This window comes from Taurulus bubalis (genome assembly GCF_910589615.1).
Source record: "Taurulus bubalis genome assembly, chromosome: 10".
NCBI lineage: Eukaryota > Metazoa > Chordata > Actinopteri > Perciformes > Cottidae > Taurulus > Taurulus bubalis.
In genome coordinates, this window is record NC_136598.1 from 15,873,434 (window position 1) to 15,900,488 (window position 27,055).

The 27,055-nt window shown below is 41.8% G+C and overlaps 2 protein-coding genes across 2 annotated transcripts; both read left to right on the forward strand.

The window, feature by feature from the left end:
• Positions 1–999: 999 nt before the first annotated feature.
• On the forward strand, positions 1,000–17,025 carry prpf8 (pre-mRNA processing factor 8). The gene is made up of 43 exons (XM_079225401.1): positions 1,000–1,131; positions 1,729–1,846; positions 1,958–2,126; positions 2,351–2,515; positions 2,655–2,873; positions 2,965–3,177; positions 3,411–3,536; positions 3,708–3,813; positions 4,101–4,291; positions 4,434–4,553; positions 4,683–4,872; positions 5,142–5,261; positions 5,493–5,627; positions 5,779–5,908; positions 6,041–6,237; positions 6,382–6,588; positions 6,958–7,121; positions 7,212–7,338; positions 7,665–7,857; positions 8,012–8,199; positions 8,297–8,535; positions 8,853–8,999; positions 9,114–9,324; positions 9,497–9,613; positions 9,718–9,965; positions 10,048–10,227; positions 10,370–10,505; positions 10,689–10,858; positions 11,089–11,218; positions 11,352–11,498; positions 11,653–11,813; positions 11,992–12,183; positions 12,840–13,077; positions 13,230–13,358; positions 13,739–13,852; positions 13,982–14,155; positions 14,337–14,530; positions 14,667–14,906; positions 15,080–15,221; positions 15,384–15,524; positions 15,649–15,788; positions 15,961–16,163; positions 16,330–17,025. Exons 2-43 carry the CDS (start codon positions 1,738–1,740, stop codon positions 16,482–16,484), a joined length of 7,017 nt encoding a protein of 2,338 aa, XP_079081527.1. The 5' UTR covers positions 1,000–1,131; positions 1,729–1,737; the 3' UTR covers positions 16,485–17,025.
• Positions 17,026–17,757: 732 nt separating this feature from the next.
• Positions 17,758–25,142, forward strand: rilp (Rab interacting lysosomal protein; the record flags this gene model as incomplete). Its single annotated transcript, XM_079224864.1, has 8 exons — positions 17,758–18,096; positions 19,540–19,663; positions 21,472–21,593; positions 22,607–22,792; positions 23,315–23,484; positions 23,583–23,708; positions 23,811–23,909; positions 25,016–25,142. The coding sequence occupies 8 exons, from the start codon at positions 17,758–17,760 to the stop codon at positions 25,140–25,142; spliced, it is 1,293 nt and encodes a 430-aa protein (XP_079080990.1).
• Between the last annotated feature and the right edge of the window lie 1,913 nt (positions 25,143–27,055).

Sequence of the window (27,055 nt, forward strand, 5' to 3'; positions counted from 1 at the left end):
TTCTGCATTTTCTGTAGGCATACATTGCATTCAATACTTAAAACTCAATATCAAACTAAAAGTGTGTCAAAAATAATGCATGGAAGTACAGAGTTTATTGCTTTATGAGTTATTGGAGCAGATACAAAATAACAAACATAGTCACACAATGTTTTAGATATTTCCAGTTTAAAGGTTTTGCAGTTGGATGACAAATTGAAATGTATTTAAGGGATGATCGGACATTCTGACTTAACCTCAGTTAAACTGGGAATTTGTTTCACAAAAAATTAAGACTATTATTGTTTAACGACTTTTCCATTACTAGGATTACAGGGAAAAGAAAAGTTGATAAATTCAAATGGGAAAATACTAAAAATATTGCTGTACATATATATGTGTTAAGATATGTTGTAGGTAGGCCTATACACATATTTATACAGCAAGTGGCATTTATATTCATGTTTATACGGTAGTGGGACATAGTCAGTTCGTTGTCGTGTACTTTGAAGCCAGCAAACACCCCAAAAGTGAATAATAGTCAACAAGAAACCAAACATCTCAATATTCTGATTCTGATTATAATTCTGATTCTGATTATATTTCTAATTCTGATTCTGATTCTGATTCTAATGTTGGATGAGAGTAGATCTAAGGAATATTGGCGTCAGTGGAATATTGCGGTAAATGTCAGCTGAATATTTTAAATTCATATTTGGTAAATCTATTGATAAATCGATCTACTTGTCTAGTGAAGGAAATATCTAATGTCGGTATGGAGTTTACTTGTTGAACCCCTGTAGTTTCCACCCCAACGCTCAGGGGGCAATAGTGCTCCGAAATCGGTGTAATCCGGGTACTTGCAAAATTGCGCTTCTCCAACGTTTGCGTACTTTTCGACGTAGAGCCATCACCATTTAGTTATATGACGTACTTATATCCGGCGTACATGTTCTCTGTGAGTTCCAGCGTTTTACGTTCATCGTGTGGCCGCCGTTGTCCGTCGTGCGGTTTTCTGAAGACAAATCAACACAACGGTGAATCGGAAAAAAGGACGAAACAACTTTGAAAGAGAAATGTTGTGGTAGCCGAGTTTGTGTGGAACGCGGCTGTCTTCAACGTTAATACCTTACACGGAGTGGAGGCGGCGAGGTGCGTAGGTTTGAGAGCGTTTTCAAGCATTCAGCCGTTAGCGGCTCGTTCTTTCAGTTCACTAGCTAGCTAGCCGCTACTTCCACGCATGGCCTAACTAACGTTGAGCTACTCACGTTAGAGGGCCGACGTTGACTTGTTTTCTTGTGAACTTGCCGTTTATTGTAAATAATACTTTGATTGTATGTTGCACTGTGGAGTTTACCGAGCGGTTATTGAGCGAAGTCTAGAGATATAAAATGTTTACACAACGCTGCGCCGTACGGAAGCCATGTTGTTAAGCTAGCAGGCTAACCCTTAAACAAATGAATGGTCGTGTTGGTTTTACTTGGTTAGTTGAGATGATGTGGAAAATCTTTCATGACGATTACCAGTTTGTATTGAATTAACAAGATTCATTTAAATTGAGTGATTTCGCAAACTTTGCGAATTTAATAGAGAGGTTTGCATTAATGTTGCTGTAATGGGCAGGTTAATCATTTACATGTGATTTGTAACCTCAAACCTGTAACCCCACTACTTGATAGCATGAAGTCAAAACTACATGCAGACAACACATTGAAGGCGAGTGCTAATTTATGGTTTTGTTATTAGTAGTGACGCGCCATGGCAGCTACCTTCCCCTACCGAGGGGTCCCTGTAGGGATGCCCCCAGGTGTACCTCCTCCTGTGCCTATCCCGGACTACATGTCTGAAGAAAAACTGCAAGAGAAAGGTATGTTTGGCTTTCACTCAATGCATCACTTTCATGGAGTGGTCAAAACTACAATGTTATATCACAAGTGCACAGAAATCATTTTGTTTTAAATTTCCTCCAAATGTACAGCAAGAAAATGGCAGCATTTGCAGGCAAAGCGCTACTCAGAAAAGAGAAAGTTTGGCTTTGTGGATGCACAGAAAGAAGACATGCCACCTGAACATGTCCGCAAGATCATCAGGGACCATGGAGACATGACGAATAGAAAGTTTCGCCATGACAAGAGGGTGTATCTCGGGTAAATATGATTCACACCATAGTAAAGAAATAATTTACAATTCTAAATAGAGCTTTCTCAGAAGTACCTATGGTAGATTTTAATGCACACTGTAGTCTTACAATGAATTGTTTTTGTTGTACAATATATATGTATGTTTTAAATTCTTTGCTTAACGATTCTTTGCTAAAAGAATATGTCATCACTGCCACAGCTTATCCTGTAGCTTTCTTTTTGTTGAACAGTGCCCTCAAGTACATGCCCCATGCTGTACTGAAGCTGCTGGAAAACATGCCAATGCCCTGGGAACAGATCAGAGATGTGCCAGTCCTCTACCACATAACTGGAGCTATTTCCTTTGTGAATGAAATCCCCTGGGTCATCGAGCCGGTCTACATCGCCCAGTGGGGGTAAGAGAGAGAGTGATGTTTGTGTTACCATGTTAGTAGTACATGGCGCTTGCAAGTTTGAAAAGTGCACATCAAGTGCATTCTACTATTTGTATTTCAAATGTATATCTAATCTTTGGTATGCTTTACCCTCCACCAGCACCATGTGGATCATGATGCGGCGTGAGAAGCGGGATCGTCGGCACTTCAAGCGGATGCGCTTTCCACCATTTGATGATGAGGAACCACCGCTGGACTACGCTGACAACATCCTTGATGTGGAACCACTAGAGGCAATCCAGATGGAGCTGGACAATGAGGAGGACTCTTCAGTTGCAGAGTGGCTCTATGAGCACCAACCCCTCAAAGACACTGCCAAGTAAGCCATCGCATCACTCTGTTAAGTCTTACATTTTCAGCTGATGTGTGTCTAGCAGAATCGAACAATAAATCATTTATGCCCTCTTCAGGTTTGTGAATGGCACCACCTACCGTCGCTGGCAGTTCACGCTGCCCATGATGTCCACACTGTACCGTCTGGCCAATCAGCTGCTCACGGACCTTGTGGATTTCAATTACTTCTATCTGTTTGACCTCAAGGCCTTCTTCACTTCCAAGGCCTTGAATATGGCCATCCCTGGAGGACCAAAGTTTGAGCCACTGGTTAGGGACATCAACCTCCAGTAAGGACTTCTTCCCTCTAATAGACTATAGACATACATACTGTTAATTCTATTGCATTATGGAGGGCACATGGCATGACCACCTCATGAATATTATAATCTTTGTTCGACTTTTTATTCATTTTCAAGATGCGTATTTCATCTAATTGTTTAAATGGAATTTTGTTTTACCAAAGCAAAACAACTAGGAGTATAAGATGTGAGCCTTAGCTGATCCTCTGTTTCTCCTGCAGGGATGAAGACTGGAATGAGTTCAATGACATCAACAAGATCATCATTCGACAGCCCATCAGGACAGAGTACAAAATCGCCTTCCCCTACCTGTACAACAACTTGCCGCACCATGTCCACCTCACCTGGTAAGAAAGAAAGAAATCAATGAAATAAATGAGTTGTTTCTTTAAGGTGCTGTTCATTGAACATTTAAATGAAAAATATTCAGATGTAACTTGCTGCTGAACGTCTTTGCAAATGCAATGACTACATTTACTGTCAGACATGAGTAGATCCTCTGAACTTTACCCTTGCAGGTATCATACACCCAACGTGGTGTTTATCAAGACGGAGGATCCAGATCTCCCAGCGTTCTACTTCGATCCGCTGATCAACCCCATTTCACACAGACATTCTGTCAAGGTAAGTGTGGAGGATTGTTGCTGATTATCCATTTTCTCTTACATCACATGTAAAATTTTGAATAAAGTCCTCCTACAAAGGCGCACTTGCATTGGTTTGCTTGCCTGTGCGTAAGAACTGGAGGAATATTAAAATGAATAGTGTGTCTTGTATTCATCTGTGGCTGCAGCTGCAGTTGGCTCCTCACCATTCAGATATTGCTTGTAATTATTTTTAAATTAAAATTGGGGTAAAACTCCAGCATTCTTTTACTCACTCTTAAATTCTCATTGTAATTTCCTGAACAGAGTCAGGAGCCTCTGCCTGATGACGATGAGGAGTTTGAGCTTCCTGAGTATGCAGAGCCCTTGCTCAAGGAGACCCCACTCTACACAGACAACACTGCTAATGGCATCGCTCTGCTGTGGGCACCGAGACCCTTCAACCTCCGATCTGGGCGCACAAGGCGTGCCATAGATATCCCCCTGATCAAGAACTGGTGAGCAAACTACCAACATTTTGGAATAAGACTAAATGTGTCATCATTTACAGATTGAAAACCGCTTTGTGGGAATCTCATTCTGATGTAAAATGGTAATTTTTGAGAAATTCAAAATGGAAGTTGTAAATTTATCTTCCAGGTACCGTGAGCACTGCCCTGCAGGACAGCCAGTGAAAGTGCGTGTGTCATACCAGAAACTGCTGAAGTACTATGTGCTCAATGCTCTCAAACACAGACCACCTAAAGCCCAAAAGAAGAGGTGAGCATCCTTGGACACTTTATTTAGATTTCCTTTGAACCTGTCTTTCTAATTAAGCTGTTTTAATAAAACAAATGTTTAGCTCATCAATGTTTTTCTTCTGTATAAAAACATTATATTTTTTTCCAGGTATCTGTTCCGCTCTTTCAAGGCCACCAAGTTCTTTCAGTCCACCAAGCTGGACTGGGTGGAGGTCGGTCTGCAGGTTTGCAGACAGGGTTACAACATGCTCAATCTGCTTATCCACCGTAAGAACCTCAACTACCTGCATCTTGACTACAACTTCAACCTGAAGCCCGTCAAGACACTGACCACAAAGGTACAATCTCCAGGGTTGATCATCTGGTGTTTTTGTTGTTGACAACATTGTATCGTGCCTAAATGAACAATAAGAATGTAGGTTAAACGATGCTCTGAACGTAGAATATTCTTGTTATTCTTTTGGTTTAAAGTTTACTCACAAAAGTAAGCTAAAAACATGGACTACGGGCCTTTTTTTATTAAAAGTGCCGTATTGTATTTTTATGCCAACAGCACTCTAATATTTAATGGTTGACTTACAACTGTGTTCTTGTTTCTGTCCCCCAGGAAAGAAAGAAGTCCCGATTCGGTAACGCCTTTCACTTGTGCAGAGAGGTTCTGCGTCTCAGCAAGCTGGTGGTGGACAGCCATGTGCAGTACAGACTGGGAAACGTTGATGCTTTCCAGGTTAGTTCAGCAATGCATTTGAATCTGCAGCACACTCATCTGGCTACAGCATTACGCACCGTGCCCAACATTGAAAAACTTACCCAACAAACTGAATATTGGGGCCAAGCACTACTGTTAAGCTGTTCTTGATTGTTTTTATTGATTTCAGTGGTGGTGATGTTTTAATATTTGTTATTTTACAGTCATTTCACAGTTGACTAATCCCCGAATTGTTCCTCTGTGTTGTAGCTATCTGATGGTTTGCAGTACATCTTTGCCCATGTGGGTCAGCTGACAGGCATGTACCGCTACAAGTACAAGCTGATGAGACAAATCCGAATGTGCAAAGATCTGAAGCATCTCATCTACTACCGGTTCAACACTGTAAGTAAACACTCTGTGTATACAATTTGCCAATTGTTTGTGTATTTGAGATACTATATTTGGTGACAATAGAAAGCTCTTCCACAAACCAATAACATTTTCTTTTGCTTGCCACCATAAGTTTGGATCATGATTTTCTCTTTTTCAACAGGGTCCTGTGGGCAAAGGTCCAGGCTGTGGCTTCTGGGCTCCCGGCTGGAGAGTGTGGCTGTTCTTCATGAGGGGAATCACTCCACTGTTGGAGAGGTGGCTGGGAAATCTGCTTGCCAGGCAGTTCGAAGGTTTGAATATACAGTCATGTTTTTGTGGTGGCCATTTTCATTTCGGCACTACAATTTAATGATGCTCAGCGGTTTGCGTTTTCAGGAACAAAACAACAACATTTAAGCAACTGTTTTCAATTGCCCTAACAGGACGTCACTCCAAGGGTGTAGCCAAGACTGTCACCAAACAGCGGGTGGAATCTCACTTTGACCTCGAGTTGCGTGCCGCTGTGATGCATGACATCTTGGACATGATGCCCGAAGGCATCAAACAGAACAAGGCCAGAACCATCCTGCAGCACCTCAGTGAGTCCTGGAGGTGCTGGAAGGCCAACATCCCCTGGAAGGTCAGTGCATTACAGAGATTACTTCCACTGTAGCTGAGCGTGATATGGGAGAGGGGATGGTTTGTTATTAAGACGATGATTAATCACAGAATCCTTAAAGCATTGTTTTGTTTGAATTTTGGATTTGCCGGACTTTCATTACAGGTGCCAGGCCTGCCCACTCCCATCGAGAACATGATCCTGCGCTACGTGAAGGCTAAAGCTGACTGGTGGACCAACACTGCCCACTACAACCGTGAGCGAATCCGCCGTGGAGCCACTGTGGACAAGACGGTGTGCAAGAAGAACCTGGGGAGGCTGACTCGTCTGTACCTGAAAGCTGAGCAGGAGAGACAGCACAACTACCTGAAGGTAACGCACAGAGGGAAAAGGAAAATTATATAAATAAAAAGTTGTATTTCTTTGTTTTTTGCTCTGTCAATATTTTATTATAGTTTTGAATGAAATCCTCTTACAAAGGCGCACTTGCATTGGTCTGCTTGCTTGTGCGTAAGAACTTGAGGAATATTAAAATGAATAGTGTGTCTTGTATTCATCTGTGGCTGCAGCTGCAGTTGGCTCCTCACCATTCAGATATTGCTTCTGATAATGTGTCTACATTCTTCTTTACATTAAGCTGTTCAAATAGTTTTTTTAAATAACTTAATAAATGAATACTGAAGCCCACGTTCATTGCATTTTGCCATATTTTTTTATGAAGTGTATTTGTCCTGCCTACAGGATGGCCCCTACATCACAGCTGAAGAGGCGGTAGCCATTTACACCACCACTGTTCACTGGCTGGAGAGTCGGCGGTTCTCGCCCATCCCTTTCCCTCCACTGTCCTACAAACATGACACCAAGCTGCTCATCTTGGCCTTGGAGAGGCTCAAGGAGGCGTACAGGTAAAAACACAGTTTCAACATTAACAACTTCATCAGCAACTGCCAGAATGTTGTTTTCTACATTATTGTTTGTGTTTCTTCGTCCCTCAGTGTGAAGTCTCGTCTGAACCAGAGTCAGAGGGAGGAGCTGGGGCTGATTGAGCAGGCTTACGACAATCCTCACGAGGCCTTGTCCAGGATCAAACGTCACCTGCTCACCCAGAGAGCCTTCAAAGAGGTAATGACCAAGTGGTGATATTTTTTGTAAACTGTGAAGTTTCTGTTGTAACAGCTTTGGTTGTAAACATAAGTTATAGGGAAAACATGTTAACTATTTATTGTCCAGGGATGAAAATTCCTTTGCTGAACTGCTTGTTTCATTAGATTATTGGCAAGAAAAAGTGATAAGAATGGATGTCAACAGCAAACTTTCTGTAAACCACTGCAGGGCAAGTTTGCTATAAGCCGACTATCAAAGCTTTGAATTTAATGTTGCTGTTTGACACTGGTCTTAAACCATCATATTTAATTCCCGTCAGCCTAAGACCTACTTTTTCTTTTTAGGTGGGTATCGAGTTCATGGACTTGTACAGTCACCTGGTGCCCGTGTATGACGTAGAGCCCCTGGAGAAGATCACCGATGCCTACCTTGATCAGTACCTGTGGTACGAGGCAGACAAGAGACGCCTCTTTCCACCCTGGATTAAACCTGCTGACACTGAACCACCACCACTCCTGGTGTACAAGTGGTGCCAAGGTCAGAACCAATGATAGTGTTTACTGTTTTATGTAAAACGTCAGTATGGCTTTAGGTGGAATCAAACTGCTAATAACATGAATCTCATCTGATAACTCATTTTGTTAAGAGAAAACAAAAGTAAAAACATTGTCTTTTTGTTAATCCTCCTCAGGCATCAACAACTTGCAGGACGTGTGGGAGACCACAGAGGGAGAGTGCAACGTGATGCTGGAGTCCCGCTATGAGAAGATGTATGAGAAGATAGATTTAACTTTGCTCAACAGGCTGCTGCGTCTTATTGTTGACCACAACATCGCTGATTACATGACAGCCAAGAACAACGTGGTCATCAACTATAAGGTAAACACACTCACTCATGTGTTTTAGATATACATACATTCTGTATTTACTTGTACTTTATCTTACTCTTTTCCTTTATTGACTCTTGTCCATCTAGGATATGAACCACACCAACTCCTACGGTATTATCAGGGGGCTCCAGTTTGCCTCGTTCATTGTACAGTACTATGGCCTGGTGATGGACCTGCTGGTGCTGGGCCTGCACCGTGCCAGTGAGATGGCCGGCCCACCTCAGATGCCCAATGACTTCCTCAGTTTCCAAGACACACCCACGGAGAGTGCCCACCCGATCAGACTTTACTGCCGTTACATCGACCGCATCCACATCTTCTTCAGGTGACCTTGAAGCCCTAAAATGAGAAAGACCTTCCTAACCAGGCTTTTGTAGATTGTTTTGTTTTTTACTGTTTATTTATATTACTTGTTTTGATTTTACTATGTCTGTGTGCACTTTACCTTATTTGCTGCTGTAATCCTGCACATTTTCGAACTGCGGGACTAATAATGGAATATCTAATCTAATATTGCTTTTTGGCAACACAAGCTGCCTTTCCTTCTGTCTTTGCTGTCAAAAGGTACATATTTATGAACGGTAATGAAAAGAGGTTTTTGTTGATTAATTCTAAGTTGCGGCTCTTTCGTGGGTCCACCAGGTTCTCTGCTGATGAGGCCAGGGATCTGATTCAGAGGTACCTGACGGAGCACCCAGACCCCAACAATGAGAACATAGTGGGTTATAACAACAAGAAGTGCTGGCCCCGAGATGCCCGCATGAGACTGATGAAGCACGATGTTAACCTGTGAGTTCCACCTCTTAAACTAGTAGTATATTATTATATTGGAAATTATATACTATTATTACCAGCTTTAGAGACAAATAACCGTAATATCTTTTCTAATCGTATTCTTCTCAGGGGACGTGCCGTGTTCTGGGACATCAAGAACCGCCTGCCCAGATCAGTGACTACTGTCCAGTGGGAGAACAGCTTTGTTTCGGTTTACAGCAAAGACAACCCCAACCTGCTCTTTAACATGTGTGGTTTTGAGTGCCGCATCTTGCCAAAGTGCCGCACCAGCTATGAGGAGTTTACTCACAAGGATGGTGTGTGGAACCTCCAGAACGAGGTGAGGAATTGATGCCCCAATAAAATAATCTGTTACGTTAGCAAGTAATGCACCAATCCAATACCTGGGCTTTGAATATCGGCCGACAGCGTTCTGATTCATTACAGTACTTTCTTAAAGTGGACATAATCACATTCCTGTTTTTAAGTTCTCTGAATTGTATTATGTGTAGGTAACCAAAGAGAGGACAGCGCAGTGTTTCTTGCGTGTGGATGATGAATCAATGCAGCGCTTCCACAACAGAGTGCGTCAGATCCTGATGGCCTCTGGATCCACCACATTCACTAAGGTTGGTTGACAGCCTTCTCCCAAATAACTAGTGTACCATGTGATGTTAAAAAAGTAATAATTACCTTGTCAGAAGAGTTCATTATGTATTCTCTTTACCTCCAGATTGTGAACAAATGGAACACGGCTCTGATCGGTCTGATGACATACTTCCGTGAGGCTGTGGTCAACACCCAGGAGCTCCTAGACCTGCTGGTGAAGTGTGAGAACAAGATCCAGACGCGTATCAAGATTGGCCTGAACTCTAAAATGCCTAGTCGCTTCCCACCTGTCGTCTTCTACACTCCCAAAGAGTTGGGTGGCCTTGGCATGCTGTCAATGGGCCACGTGCTTATTCCACAGTCTGACCTTCGGTAAGTCAGCATGCAGGCTGTTGTTTTGATCTCTTGGCAGTAAATTATTAAATTAAACTGGACTTAAATTCCTCTCTTCCAGGTGGTCCAAGCAGACAGATGTGGGAATCACCCACTTCAGGTCAGGAATGAGCCACGAGGAAGACCAGCTGATTCCCAACTTGTATCGTTACATTCAGCCATGGGAGAGTGAGTTCATCGACTCCCAGAGGGTTTGGGCCGAGTATGCCCTCAAGAGACAGGAGGCTATCGCCCAGAACAGGTATTGTTTTAATCAAATCAGCTTGTCAATGATGACATTTGTTGGATTCATAGGATCAGCTGTTCAGCCCTGATCGAATAGTATTTTCACAAAGATGAGCTGAACTTAGACATGGAAAATAGCAGTGTTTGCTGTATTTCAGGCGTCTGACCCTAGAAGATTTGGAGGACTCATGGGACAGAGGAATCCCCCGTATCAACACACTTTTCCAGAAGGACAGACACACACTGGCATATGACAAAGGCTGGAGAGTCAGGACAGATTTCAAACAGTACCAGGTATGATGGCGACACCACTGATGGGTTGAAGGGAAAAGGGTCTTGGGATGAAATTATTTGACAGGGATCTGATATTTTGCATTTATTTGTAATATTACAATTTGCTTGTTGATATACTAAAAAGTAGCATTTTGACGCCAACATGCAGATATCTGATGATGTCTCTGTCTTGAATGAGTACAGGTGCTGAAGCAGAATCCGTTCTGGTGGACTCACCAGAGGCACGATGGCAAACTGTGGAACCTGAACAACTACCGCACAGACATGATCCAGGCTCTGGGTGGAGTGGAGGGCATCCTGGAACACACACTCTTCAAAGGCACTTACTTTCCCACCTGGGAGGGTCTCTTCTGGTGAGAGCACCTTGATACTAAGAAGACTTGTAGTCGGAGAATAGAAGAGAAATAAGAATTTGATCATTTTAGGGCTCAAACGACTCTCAAAAGAAGAGCATTTCTTTTGTGTGTTACCTGAGAAACTTTATTTTCCTCCCATAACAATGATATCCATGGAGCTGATTTTTCAAGATGATTTTATTCCTTCATTTAAAAAAAATGCAATTGTCTCAATTTCTGGTCTTTAGGGAAAAGGCCAGTGGCTTTGAGGAGTCCATGAAATGGAAGAAGCTGACCAATGCCCAGCGTTCTGGTCTGAACCAAATCCCCAACCGTCGCTTCACACTTTGGTGGTCACCAACCATCAACAGAGCTAACGTTAGTACAACCAACATTTGTAAATGTATCAATTCCCCCATCAATTTATTTTGATGTTCCTGAAGAAGTCCTGAATGAAGAACGTCTTAATGGTCTAAACATGTCTGTCTTACATTTCCTGTTCTGTCTTTAGGTGTATGTGGGTTTCCAGGTGCAACTTGACTTGACAGGAATCTTTATGCACGGCAAGATCCCAACACTGAAGATCTCCCTCATCCAGATCTTCAGGGCTCACTTGTGGCAGAAGATTCATGAGAGCGTTGTCATGGATCTCTGTCAGGTAGGTTTTTATTGCTTTTTATCATTTTATTGGAGGTTTTCACTCAACATCACAGCAGAAGGGTAGCAGTTGAAATGTATTCTTAAAATAGGTTTTCACTTGCTTTGTGATTGTTCTTCCCTCAATACAATTTTATTTCCATGTTTGTTTTCAGGTGTTTGATCAAGAGCTGGATGCTCTCGAGATTGAGACTGTGCAGAAGGAGACCATCCACCCCAGGAAGTCGTACAAGATGAACTCATCCTGTGCAGACATCCTCCTCTTCGCATCATACAAGTGGAACGTCTCTAGACCATCTCTGCTGGCCGACTCAAAGTATGACTTTCCAAGCTATCTCTACATGACTTTTGCTTTCAGAGAAAATAGAACTGAGTACATTCAGTTACACTAGATGCTCTGAAGACACAATGTTTTTTGCAAACTCATAGTGGAAAATTTGTAAAGCTCCTTTATCTAGTCTTCTATGAATTAAAATGTGCACCTCCTCCTACAGGGATGTGATGGACAGCACCACCACACAGAAGTACTGGATTGACATCCAGCTGCGTTGGGGTGACTATGACTCGCATGACATCGAGCGATACGCCAGGGCCAAGTTCCTGGACTACACCACCGACAACATGAGTATCTACCCCTCCCCCACCGGGGTGCTCATTGCCATCGACCTGGCTTACAATCTCCACAGGTACATGACCATGACGGATACAGATTGTTTTTTACTAAAAGGCTAATGCTGGCATAGTTATCTTGGCTACATGTAACAAAGAAGCATGTATTTGTTGGTTGAAAAGGGTGAAGCATTGTTTTGTTTTTTTGTTGAGGGATTATAAAGTGATCCCAAGTGTGTCATGGATGTAAGATAAGATTATATTTTATTAGTCCTGCAGTGGGGAACTTTACAGGATTACAGCAGCAGAGTGTGAAGTGCAAAGAAGAGACAAAAAATCCAAAACAAGTATTATAAATGAGCAATACTTTTTTTTTTTAAAGAAACTATAATAACTGAAATATTGTATTTATACACACACACACGGAATAACTTCTAACTATTACAGTAACTGAAATATTATATGTAAAATAACTAGTATCGTATGGCAAATGCTTTACAGCATTGCCTGGATTTTGGCATCTACTTGTTCATATCAACAAGTACGCTCTGCAGTTTCCTTGAAAGTCTTCACACTAGCGTCCTAACTTGTTTTTTTTCAATAATAAATCAGTTCAAATGGTGTTGTTGGGTAGATGTACTCTGAGTTCCATGAAGTGTTTTATTATCTGAGTATCAACAGAGGAAATATCAATGTTGGTATTTAACTCTTTGTCGTTTTATCTCCTTTACAGTGCCTATGGTAACTGGTTCCCTGGAAGCAAGCCTCTGATCCAGCAGGCCATGGCCAAGATCATGAAGGCCAACCCTGCCCTGTATGTGCTCAGAGAGCGCATCCGCAAAGGTCTGCAGCTGTACTCCTCCGAGCCCACTGAGCCCTACCTGTCCTCGCAGAACTATGGTGAACTCTTCTCCAACCAGATCATCTGGTTTGTAGATGACACCAACGTGTACAGAGTCACCATCCACAAGGTGAGAGCGGCATGCCATTTCCCCCCCACAGGACACTATTTGTTTAGAAATTAATGTTTTAAATGAAGTGTCTTAGTACATTTCTTTTGCATATGAATATACAAATGTATCCTCTTAATTTAGTCACATTTATGCTTTGTCTATCTCAACAGACCTTTGAGGGTAATTTGACCACAAAGCCCATCAATGGAGCAATTTTCATCTTCAACCCCAGGACCGGTCAGCTTTTCCTCAAGATCATTCACACATCTGTGTGGGCCGGACAGAAACGTCTGGGACAGGTACGAGCCTGCTCTGCTCCACCACTCACTTTAACTATCAACAGCTCTGCTGTATGGATTCATTCAGAATCCTCATTATTTGTTGGAGAACAAAAACATTTTTTTGTGTGTTAAGAGAAAATGCCTCCTACTGTGGCATTTTTATATTGGTTTTGCTCAATTTTTTGTATTATAGAAACAATGCAACTAAATTAATTGCATTAAGAGATTGGATGATATGCCATTTTATCAATACTGGTTGACTAACTATTTTAATTTGTTTGTTTATGAAGTCCTTAACTATAGTACTCCAATTAAGTGACACAGATGCACTCAAACACTTTCAACCTCTTAAGTGACTAGACACACTGAAGTTGCTCATTCTTGCTTTATCTCTGCAGCTGGCCAAATGGAAGACAGCTGAAGAAGTGGCGGCCCTGATTCGCTCCCTCCCCGTGGAGGAGCAGCCCAAACAGATCATTGTAACCAGGAAGGGCATGCTGGACCCTCTGGAGGTGAGGCTCTTTCATGCTAATAATCACTCTAATAATCACAAGCCTTGAGGAATCATCAGTGTCATTTCTGAATGTTGGATGAAATCTCCAATGCTTTCCAGATCTAATGCTATTGTTCTCTCTGTGCAGGTCCACTTGCTTGACTTCCCCAACATCGTGATCAAAGGTTCTGAGTTGCAGCTGCCCTTCCAGGCCTGTCTGAAGGTGGAGAAGTTTGGAGACCTGATCCTGAAGGCTACAGAGCCTCAGATGGTGCTGTTCAACCTCTACGACGACTGGCTCAAGACCATCTCATCGTACACAGTGAGAATCACTCTATACCCCAATAAGATAAAAACTAGGATTAAATGGATCATACTCAAGTTATCTTTGTATTGTAAACCTGAGCTGATCCATACTGTTTCCCAACAGAATGTATTGGAGTGCACATCAACTTATCCTCTGTGTAAATAGTTTGTGCTTTGTGGTCTGTCCCAATCTCTAGGCCTTCTCTCGACTCATCCTGATCCTGAGAGCGCTCCACGTCAACAATGACCGCGCCAAAGTGATCCTGAAACCTGACAAGACCACAATCACCGAGCCTCATCACATCTGGCCCACGCTCACTGACGAGGAGTGGATCAAGGTGGAAGTGCAACTCAAAGATCTCATTTTGGCAGATTATGGCAAAAAGAACAAGTGAGTATTACATCATGGACTGAATATTTGCCTGAAATAAATACAGTATGTTTCTCTGTTCAGTAACTTCATAGAACATAATTAAATCCAGACTTGTATCTAGTAAGGAATCAATGCTTCCCTTCCCTTCATCCAGTGTGAACGTGGCCTCGCTGACCCAGTCTGAGATCCGTGACATCATCCTGGGTATGGAGATCTCTGCTCCATCACAGCAGCGCCAGCAGATCGCTGAGATTGAGAAGCAGACCAAAGAGCAGTCGCAGCTCACTGCCACGCAGACCCGCACTGTCAACAAGCACGGTGATGAGATCATCACCTCCACCACCTCCAACTATGAGACCCAGACCTTCTCCTCTAAGACCGAATGGAGAGTCAGGTAAGCTGTTTATTTGAATTTGTTTTGAGGCATTTCTTTACTCGGAAATGAGTTTATTATCCATTAAGAAAAATAGCCATCTGAGTTTATTGTTGTAATTGGTTAACTTGGTAATCCTAACATTTGGTTTCCATCTCAGTTGGCTTTAATGTTCCTTGTGCTTCAACTGTCAGGGCCATATCTGCTGCCAATCTCCACCTCCGAACCAACCACATCTACGTGTCATCTGATGACATCAAGGAGACGGGCTACACCTACATCCTGCCCAAGAACGTCCTCAAGAAGTTCATCTGCATCTCAGATCTGCGAGCACAGGTAGGATTCATAGTACTGCTGTTGATTGAATGACTCTTTCCTTTTGACATAAATCTAAATTATTATACAGATGCATACCGTGACATCTCTATCTGAAGGTCTCATCAAGTCTGTGCAAAGTAAAGCAAACTGTGGATACTGATGTGCACTGTGTGGTTCCAGATTGCAGGCTACCTGTATGGCACCAGTCCACCAGACAACCCCCAGGTGAAGGAGATTCGTTGCATCGTCATGGTGCCACAGTGGGGGACACACCAGACTGTCCACCTGCCCAACCAGCTGCCTGGTCATGAATACCTTAAAGTAAGTGAAACGTGCAGCTTGAGATTCTTCCAGCTCATTCTTACTTGCTCGTTAGTTGCACTCACTGCTTTGTAACTGTTAGTTATACCAACAATTTCAAATGTTTTGCCTTTTCTCCAAATAGGAAATGGAGCCCCTCGGCTGGATACATACCCAGCCTAATGAGTCGCCCCAGTTGTCCCCACAGGACGTGACCACCCACGCCAAGGTCATGGCTGACAACCCTTCTTGGGACGGAGAGAAGACCATCATCATTACTTGCAGGTATGTTTCATGGAAGTCTCTATTCCAGATGTGTACCGGCCTATTTGCTCCTACATCTGTGCGCTGTTGCTTACCTGCTGACATTGAGAGATGTGTGACGGTTACAACCACATAGTGATGGGGTGGTTGTTTATTGTTTCTTAAAATATGTTGTTTTACCTTTTGTTTTCAGCTTCACCCCGGGCTCATGCACTCTTACAGCCTACAAACTGACACCCAGCGGTTATGAGTGGGGCCGGCAGAACACAGACAAGGGCAACAACCCTAAAGGCTACCTACCATCCCACTATGAAAGGGTGCAGATGCTGCTCTCTGATCGCTTCCTGGGCTTCTTCATGGTGCCTGGGCAGGTGTCCTGGAACTACAACTTCATGGGTCAGTAACCATAGATTTTTATTAGAGGAACTTATGTTTCACTTTCATTAGATTACATTTTATTTTTTGTATATTTATAAATGAAGGCTTCTCAAGTCGAATGTGATGTAACGTCATGCATGTGAAAGAATTGGTGATTAAACAATTTTTGTTGGTCTTGTTCCAGGTGTTCGCCATGACCCCAACATGAAGTACGACCTGCAGCTGGCCAACCCGAAGGAGTTCTACCATGAAGTCCACCGGCCCTCGCACTTCCTAAACTTTGCCTCACTGCAGGAGGGTGAGATCTATAATGCGGACCGTGAGGACATGTACGCCTGAGAGCAGACGTCCTGCTCTACACACATTTTGTAGATAGCTCTGCCACAATCATGTGGAGCCAGTCCAGAAGAGTCCTTGTAATATTTCTATTGTACACATGCAACTGTGATGTTTGGAAATTTTTATGTAAAGGCTTTGGGACATTTTTAGAAACCTGTTTTTTTTAATATTTTCTATAAATGTTTTTTGTTCCCCACTCTCACCTCCATTATTACAGTAAAGCTTCTTCAAGAAGTGCAGTCTTTCAATATTTTGTGGCTTGTGATGCATCTAAACATAAGTACATTTGAGTGGTACACAATACTTTGGGGTAATATTTGATAATAACATGGTTTCAAAAGGATAAAGACTTATTTCCTCTTTGCCCTATAGAGATGAAATTGAAAGTTGTATTTTCATGCCAGTATTGCCCTGTTACTATGTTGTACTGTACACTCTGACAGTGTAGTGCGGGTTTAAATAAAGATCAGTTTTTTTTAAATACACATTTGTCTTGTGATGTACTGTTATTCTAATTGCTTAATAAAATGGTGTCTCCAAAAGAGAAGTAAAGCATTTGTGTTTAATTTTGATTGAAGTGGAACTTCTTTGACTTGCTTCCCTTTTTTGGAGAAGCCAGAGGTCAACACCGCCACCAGTGGTTTGGCTTCAGTGAACTGTTCAAAGCACTTTGGATACCAGAAACATTAAAATGTCTTTTACAGTTTTTAAGTCTGGTACATTGGAATACTGGCGTTTAGCCCGTATGGGTGTAGTTTTCTGCCTCACTTTTAATTTTACTTATGTGATTGATATTTATTTGACAGTTAAAGGTCAGCATTTGTGACAAGCAAAAGAAATCCAATGTTCATGCTCTGGTGCATGCATCAGTATGCTCGACCTGGCGCGCGTGTGTGTGTGTGTGTGTGTGTGTGTGTGTGTATATACTCTAATTACATTGGTCACCAAAGTAGGAGGGTCCTGCAGCGAGACTCCAGTAGACTGCGAGAGTACTGCGCTGGACTGTCCAGCCTTGTACTATGTACCGCGGAGTACTCTATGTTCTTGTATTATTTTGTTTGGTAGCCTGTGTTATTTTGAGCAAACATTAAACACATGCAAGAAGTGTAGTTGGAAGACATGCAAGGCAAGTTCAGGCGTGTCTGCAGCGTGGGCTCAACGACGAGTGCACTTTAAACTTTCACATTTATATTCGTCTATAATCGGCTCGCTGACGAGTCGCTTTCGGTAGCAGACGCGGAGCATGTTGAAGTGAGCCGGTCGTGACCCGGACATGGAGGCACCTGAATCGCACCCGGAGACCAGGACCACGGAGGGCTGTTTCCACCGGGCTTTCTCGGCTCTAACTGTGGACGACGTGTATGAAATAGCCAAACTGATCGGCACCGACGTGGAGAAACTGATCGACGGCTGTGGCAAAGAGAGTGTCGTGGGTCTGGTGCCGAAAATAGTGAAAGTGCTGGAGCTGCTGGAGAACTTCACGTCGAGGAACCACGCTCACAAACTGAAGGAGGAAGAGCTGCTGAAGACGTTTGAGACGCTGCAGCTGCAGCAGCAGAAGAAACGCGCGGGGAAGGAAAGCGACGAGGGACACGACAAACATGAGATACGGGTGAGGGACGCGGGGAGTTAGGGGTGCCTACAAGCCCGCTACGGTGTACCGTCGTTACAACCTCGTGTCGAGACGATTACCTCGAGTTAACTGGACGGTAATTGACAGGCGGTGACCGATACGGACTTTACCAGCCGTCGACCGCCGACGAATCCCAAATGCGTTGTTGGCGAAAACAAAAATGTCGGATTGTTGACAAAACCAAACATGCATGTTAAACTAGATAACGCGACACTGCGGGGAGTTTTGTGACATGAACTACAGTTAATTTGATAGCGCTAGTTAAAAAGAAGCCAGCTGGCTAATCAGCTGCTTAAGGGAAGCCATTGAGTCAGACATGTACTTATTATGTAAAAGTACAGCAGCAGCATAAATTCCCCTGGTGCTCTTGGTTTTATTTATCAAAGTTAAAGCAGACTACTCAGTTATTTTTTTTAAATACTAAAAAACAAAACAAATGTGGTCCAGTAGGTAGTTTAACATGTGCACATAAGCATGATATCAGGGTTAACAGGACCTCAGTGCCTCCATTCTGCCCTGGGGCCCCCCAAGCAGAATCCATATGGTTGCGCAACATGGCCTAATATGTAGCACCTCCTTCTGCAAAGTAAACAAACAGTAATATTTATGTCAAATATTGCTCACTTTTTAATCTCTTCAAATAAAACATAAAAAAAGCTATTCCATTGCTCCCAAACCGCATATGTTAAGTGCATATTGGTACTTGAATACAGCTCGGGTCATGCTGCATACACATCATGCTACAGTTATAAGTGTGTTGTAAATAATTGTAATGCATGCCGCTTGAATGAGTACTTATGGGACATAAACAAGACAAACATTCTGCTTTGACATGAGTACCGTAAAGGAAAGCCAGAGGGAAGTTGTTAGTGTACTCTCTCATAAGGAGTCTGCCATGTGTACCATGCTGTGTTATGGTTAAATAACACACCAAAAAACTTCATTCTTGTGGGACTGCATGTGTACATGTTTTTTGTGAAGAAAAAGAAAGGGCTTGTTTTTAAATACTTTAACCATAACATTAAAGGCGTAACAAATCATTTGTTCTTTGCCGTTAAACTTACATTGTTGCCAGTTCTCTCCTTCACATGACATCTCATCTGGTAGTGCTTATTCATCATCTGCATGTATAACTCTATACACTTTGATCCGTAGTATCAGTGCATGACAAACAAGTAAATGAAGAGGTGTGGTTCTCAGAAGTCCGAATTTTCTACTGAAACATTTTAACAAAACATCTGTATTGACTTAACAGCAAACTGACACACCCGCTTGGACACAACTTATTTTGCTGAAGCCAAATAATGACATGCTCCTGAGATTTTAACAGCACAGAGGCCAATTACATCAAGTCTTTTTTCTGTGAAATTTCACATCTCTGAGGTTATAGTTTTACAGTCTGTCTTCCATCCTCTCAAGCAGGAGCTGCAGCAGAAGGAGCAGCAGTGGAGGCGGAGGTGTGAGGAGTTGGAGGCCCAGGTACAGCATCTCCAGGTGGAAAGAGAGGAGTTGCAGAGCCGACTCAAGGGCAGCCATGCACAGGAAGGTAGGTCCCAGGATTGTAATGTTAAATGTCAAATATATATATATATATATATATATATATATATATATATATATATATATGAATAAAGGTTTTTGGAAACTGGACATTTGGGTAAATTACTTCCCAAATCAGCTCTAAAATACATCATTGCAAAAGCATCCTTTCACCATTACATGCTACATATTGTTTATATACTCACATGACAGTTTAAATCCCTCCCCAAAAATGGAGATTCACATTAACATTTCCTAAAGTCTGAGGGAATCGTGAGTATTTCTTCCATCTGTGAGACTTGAGTGGACTATCAAAACTAGAAATGTTGTAGCCTTGGTTATTTTAGGATGGCTCTCAATACCCAGTGTGGGTTACAAAAGATAACATAAAACATATAACTGCGGATATCACATTAAACATCTGGCATTATTTTTACCTCATTGCTTGAGAATTGGATCTGCATTTGGTGTGAGTGCACTGATGATCCTTAGAGTATAAAAACCCATCAAGGGTTGGCATTAGCTCTTATCTAAACAGATCCACTTTGAGGCCATTTGGTGCTGTAGTTTTGTATGTAACTGTACTTTCCATGAGTATTGCTTCTCAACCAATGTGTGCAGATCCAAAGCAGTGTGTTAAAAGTCATATGCACTGAGGCTGAAAGTAGTCAAACTGGTTGTTGCTATGTTTATAGTGCAGTTACTTTGTGGGGTAAAGCCTCAGAAGTTGTCACAGGTAGGAGAGGACTCAGAAGAGCAGACGATGCACTGAAAAAAACATTGGCACAGTGGTGTTATAATGGTTTCAGGCTGAATAATTACTTGTTGGTTAACATAATTTACATTTGACAGCTACTTAATACGTTTTGTTTTGATAGTTGGCAATGTGAAACAGAAAAGATGTAATTAGGCCGACCTCTTCTCTTGTTTTAATTAGATGCATTTCAACATGTTAAAATCTTACCACAGTAATGTGAGCAGGAAGGTGGAGTGACTTGGCTGACTCTTGTTTTCTTGTACTGACAGGAAAAACATTTCTTAATACTTTGGTGATTTATTTAACAAGAAGCCATGAGGCAGATGAACGTGATCATTAATTTTATGTTATGAATGTGATTGCGGTTGGGCTCCCATGCTTCACTCAGCTGAGTGCATATCTCAAAATCCGGGCACATAAAACTGAAACAATCTGCGGGGCAAGTTACTTGAAGCAAGTGAGAGATACAGATTTTAATTTTAATTTAGGTGAACTGAACCTCTCAGTGTAAAACATCAAGATTGTGTGCAACGCTTTGAGATAGTTAGCTAGGATGTAGTAGTAACCTATAGATTTATTATTTTTCTTGTTAATTATTGCACATTTTCTTGCAGAAGAGGGCTTGATTTAGTTTGTACTATACTCTGACCACTATCTACATGGTTTCACTTTCTCAGAAGTTGCAGAATTACTATGGTCATATTTTCTCTATGTAAATGTTAGGAATAGCTGGAATGAAAGTAGTTTTGTTGTATATTTTCATTCCCGGTATGCAGTCTTCACTCTACTTTTCACATTTCCCAGGATTAGTTTATTACACAATAGATTATACAACTCTACAACTCATTAAAGTGGCTTTGTTAACCATCAATTAACTATATAATGCAACAATATAACACAACCTATTCCATATCTTAATTTTGTCATCAATTAAGGATCTTTACTCTAAATTTACATCAAGAATTGTAGCCAGCAGTCAGTGTAAAAAAGGTTTCTCAAAAAGGATGTACCTTTCGGGCCCCTGTTATTTACCTGACCCTTTTTGTTTGTGTGTGCAGACCGTGCCCAGCGGCAGGAGCGAGAGGTGATGCTGAAGCTGAAGGAGGTGGTGGACAAGCAGAGAGATGAGCTGAGGGCCAAAGGCCAGGAGATAACCACCATTTCCAAAGAGGCAGAGGCGGTGAGGAAAAAACAAATGCAAATGTTTATGGCGATTCTTCTGCGTATCAACACATTGATACACAACAGCTCTCAACTCATTCAAACATTTTCATAATTTAATTGATTAAACAGCTGCTGGCAGCTGTCGGTCTCTTGGTTTCTAGTCTGAAGAGAAAAGTAGAGACAAAGCTTGCATAACACCTATAACACACAAACACTTTTATAATATTCATGGCTGTGGCTACAAAGGTTGGTTTCCTGAAAGGCTTGGCTTTCTCATAGAAACAATAGTATTTATTATCTCACTGTCATGCTAAAATTATGTTTTTATAAAATCTGTTCTCACATAATTACACAGTTGTGTAAAACATGCAGCATCAAAAGAGAAGCTACGTCATGTAATCCACACCAATGAACACGGTAGAAGACAAGAAATGTGTCAGGGAAAGAGGGAAGAGCCTGGGGATCATCTGCAGAGTAACTGGTTGAGGATTAAGCTGCATTTAACACAAGTCTGGACAGAGTTTTCACTCCACACAGCCACTGTGTGTGTTCTTGTAGTGTTTGCACAAGTCTCTGTGTATTCAGGCACGTATATCACGTGATTTTAGATAGTAGCCATAACTGACTCAAATCTATGAAAATAGAAACAGCTCATGGTCAACTGAACTAGTTTCTCAGTTTGCTCAAAGGAATGCGTATAATGTTGGTCATCCTCAAAATGAATGCTACACTTGTATGGTTTAATTTCTTCTTCCCGTCCGTTTGCTCCACATTCCTCACATGTAGACATTTTTACCCACTGCGATAGATTGTCTTTTTGGTTCAGCCCTGGCTTGTTGCTTTTGAGTTTAACTATATTTATACCTGGTGGGAAATATGGAAACTATCTGTTTGATGTTTAACCTGTTTAGTAGGTCAACTTGCTGCTGCTCATGATTAAAAGTAGTTTATGTGTGTGTGTGTGTGTGTGTGTGTGTGTGTGTGTGTGTGTGCGTGTGCGTGTGTGTGTGTGTGCGCGTGTGTGCGCAGCTCCAGGAGCAGTTGGAGCGCTTCATGAAGATGAATGCGGAGCTGCGACACAAGCAGAACGTGATGCAGGCCCAACTGAAGAGCACCGTGGAGAGGAAGGCCGACATGGAGGCCGACCTGACGGAGAAAAACAAAGAGATAGAAAACCTCCAAACACAGCTGGACAAAAGCAACATCAACAGCCCGGTATGATGACTCTTAAACCCTTTATTCATGTGTCCTTTACTTTATGTAAAAAATCCCTCAGCTGCAAGTCAAAATTTAACTAATTATGCTGCTTCACTCATTCTTAAATGTTCTGGAAGTAAAGTTGTAAAAGAGGGTACTACTAATAAAACTACAAAGGTGTACCAACAGCCACTGCTGTATTGTGTGAATGAATGAATACAACCCACAATTGGCTTAACCCCCGTCTACACACCAATGGCCTGTAAGGCATCGTATACACACTAGTCTAACTAAAAAACAAGCAACGATGAATGCAGGCAATCGGCTCAAAGCCGCCTTGCAAGTCACTTCATACAATCTTGCCAAAAACTAAACTAAACTCAGCAAAAACAAGCTAAACTCACCATGCTGTCTGCTCAGGTAGCAGAGTGGCGCCGATGTACTCAGCAGTGTGTGTACTGGTAATTCCATTAGCTGTTTTCACCCCACTTTGTGTCTGAGTGTATCACTGGCAACCTAATGTCTCTGTTCTCCCATCAGTTAAGTACGAGTCAAACAGCCCCAGAGTCCAAGAAGAAGTCGACAGTTGACCAGAAGGATCCTGATCGGCCGTGCTTCACCAAGAAGGAGGTGCGCGACATCATTTTTGAGAGGAACGAGCTCAAAACCAACCTCTTCCTGATGCAGGAGGAGCTCAACTACTATCAGAGGTGGGTCTGCTGTGTGTGTGTGTGTGTGTGTGTGTGTGTGTGTGTGTGTGTGTGTGTGTTTAAAATGTTTAAATGAAAATTATTGTGTGTTTTTCCAGGGAGATCCTGAATGAAGAGAGGTGTCCAGGTTTCCTGTTAGAAGCCGTCCGCTCTGCCATCAAAAAAAGGAGAAAGCTCATTAAGGCAAAGATGCTCGGCATTGGTGCAAACGACTGCAGCAGCAGGTCTCTTAAAAAACACTCATCATATCATATCCAGAAATAATAGGCCAGTGTGAAAATATGTACACAAGAGAAGGTTTTTATCACAGTTTGTTTCTTCTTCAGTGACGAGGAGGAGAGGGGTTCTCTGTTTGGGCAGACAGAAGTAGACGGCTCTGAAGTTGACGGCACCGACAAACCAGCTGAGTCACGCATTCGAAACCTGTGAGTACAGCTTCGACACTGCTACACGGCACCGCTCAGACTTGAAAACACACAGCACAGTGCTTTCCTTGCACCCACGGCTTTACAGTGTTAAATCAAACAAAATGACCAAAACACACAAGCATATGATGCACATACAGTGTGCTTCTCTTGAGTAATTTGTCCAAAGAAGAATCATCATATCATATAATTTGCATCATTTGCATTTGCTCCTATCATGAGCAGTGGGTATGTTTTAATTTATTTAGTCAATGTGTACCTTTGACACAGAGGTCAGACTGACTCAGACACGGAGGATTTCTCTTGACATGAAAGTTTAGGGTTATCGTCATGTTGTTTGCTTGAAGGATGGGAGAGAAGAAGGGAAACGTCAGACATGTGACCAATGTTCTCAGATGGATGTGAACTGTCTTCATTTTAAGGCTATTTAACAACTGAAGCATGATGCCTTACTTTGGAATAATTTAAGTTCTTACAGTGTTTTATTTAAGTAAGATGTCAACTCTAAAACACAATTTAGAGTTAATGTACCGCATTGTCTTTGAGAAAATAGATTTTTATTTTGATAGATTTTTTATTACCCTTAGAATAAGTCTGTTTTCACAGAAATGTGCAAATATTAAGATATTAAGAGGATGTTAACCCGCTTCAACTAATGAAGAATAAGGACCGAGTCTTCCAGGGTCTAACTCGCAGGCAAGGAAATCTTATTGACACAGCAACTTTGGGAAAGTACTTAAAAACCTCCTGACTGAGAATGTGATTAAGTGAAGAATGTACTTGACAATTCCTGTCTGGTCAGGCCTGAAAATACAGCCGGGTCAGGATTTGATTTGGGCTTTTTGGCTTTACTAGTCAAATATATCTATTTTTCATTTTGCATCGTCACTTGGGCTACAGATGCATTACAACCCTCATTAAATGCAAAGCAAGAGCAATAACAATACAGACATTATCTGTGATTTAAGGCATTGGTTTCATCTCTCTCTCTCTGTGCTGACGCTGTCACTGTCCTGAGATCTCAGTCAATCCTGGTCTATATTTAGCTGTAATCCCTGACAACAGATCTGACCTCAGGCCTGTCTTTCCTACTCTCTCGGCTGCAGCTTTGGCTTTCTGACGCGGTCGGGCAGCGGCCGAAGCCCCACCCACATGAGCAACTCCGCCTCCACTTGGGAAATCATCGGAGACTCAGAGGCCATTGATGAGACGGGGCTGCGAACGTCCCCCTGAGCCCGGTACTGACCACAGAGTTCACGCTGTGAGACACCCTTCTTCCCTCAGTCAAGACTTCTTCCTCAGCTTGTCACAAAAAAATGTGATTCAGGAGAAAAAATCACGTGGACATTTGAACGCAGCCCCAGTGTGTATCACACAAAAGCACTATGCGTGTGAGGAAAAAGAAAGTGAATGGAAGTGAACAAACTTTCTTTGCTTCAGTTCAATCATAACTAGGCTACTTTCATTTCCCCTTTTGTTAATTTTACTCTTGCTATTAGTCCCCTTAATTTTCCAGAGAAGTGATCAAAAAGTATAGTATATATATATATATATATAGTATACTAGTAATACAGCATATACAGTACAGAGGGATACTTTTAACCACAAAAAAGATAATTCCATGTAGATTCAAGTATAAATACAACAATCTTTTAATGTATTTTTTTTATCATGAACAAAGTGCAAAATGGGTTATTGCGCATATATATTTATATAGATCCTCAAACTATTTTAACAACAACCAAAGACATTACGAAATGTATATGAAACTCTCCCATCTAGTAATATTGAAGCAGTGTGTGTGTTAAGTTCACCTCTCTTCTACAAGAAGATGTTGATTTATTTGATTACGATCAAGATTTTACCACTATTATATCAACTAACTTTCACCTCAGTTGGGGAATTTTTAAGCCATTTGTTAACTTGATTTGAAGCACTTTTATGCTTAAGGACAACAGAAAAAAAGAAAGTTGTTGTCATTTTACCAGTCTCTTCCAGCAGTGAGTGCATTTTAACCCTGTGAGCCTTAATTTACTGCGTGTATTGTTTTAAAATATATTTTCTTAATTCACCATCATTGCAGAGAGTCCAAGCCTTTGGCCAGTGTGTGTTGGATGCTGGTGCCATAACTGTGCATGTGTATATGTACAGTATGTCCAAGCACAATCTTTACCCGGTTCCCTCTTAAAGGAACAGTGTGTAGTATTTTGGGGTATCTATTTAGTCAGAAATGGAATATAGTATCCTTAAGTATGTTTTCCTTAGTGTATAATCACCTAAAAATAAGAATACTCACTTCTCCTTACCTTAGAATGAGCTGTTTATGTGTTTATACAGAGCGGGTCCGCTGCACAGAGCCGGCTGCAATGTTCCTACAGTAGCCCAGAATGGACAAATCAAACACCGGCTATAGCAATTCACCATTCACATTTTCTCGTCAGCCAACGCAGTTCTCCTACACGCTTGGCTCCATGGAGAGGTTTCCGTTGGTTGCAATTTGCAACCTCACCCCTAGTTGCCGCCAAATACTACACTCTGAACCTTTAAATCTGATCATACAACTACTGAGACTGACAGACCAGTGGGGTATTTGTTGAGACAATGTATGACCTTCAAATCAGAGCATGTTTTCCTAAAATACTGTGTGTTTATTTTTCTAAGCAGGTTTTTACTGACAAAACAGATGGTTAATGGTAATATTTCAATTGCCATATAAGTTAATTTGTTTGATGAAATGTGATAAAAAAAACATTAAAAATGTGGATTTTCTGTTATGTTGAGATTTGAAGATTCAATAAAATCCATTAAACACAGCATTTTATCAAAAATAGAAATGATCACTATGCATTTTTTTCAAGAAAAATAGACAAGACTAGATCTTAACAATGGCATTGTGCACCAAATTGTGTGGCTATTGAAATAAAGCAGGAGCTCAAAGTGATCACATGATCACCTTTGTACTGACTTTCAAGACTTATAAGGAGGGTGAAGGCGTTCATCATGTCCTGGAAGACTGTCAACAATAGATTCTGGGAAAAAGGTGAACATCAGGGGGTGTGTGTCTGAGTTTGTGCGAACCCCTATAGTGTGTGCGGCGAGTTTTGTGTGTTAGTGTTCGCCCATCTTTAAAAAGCTCTGTGTCTGGC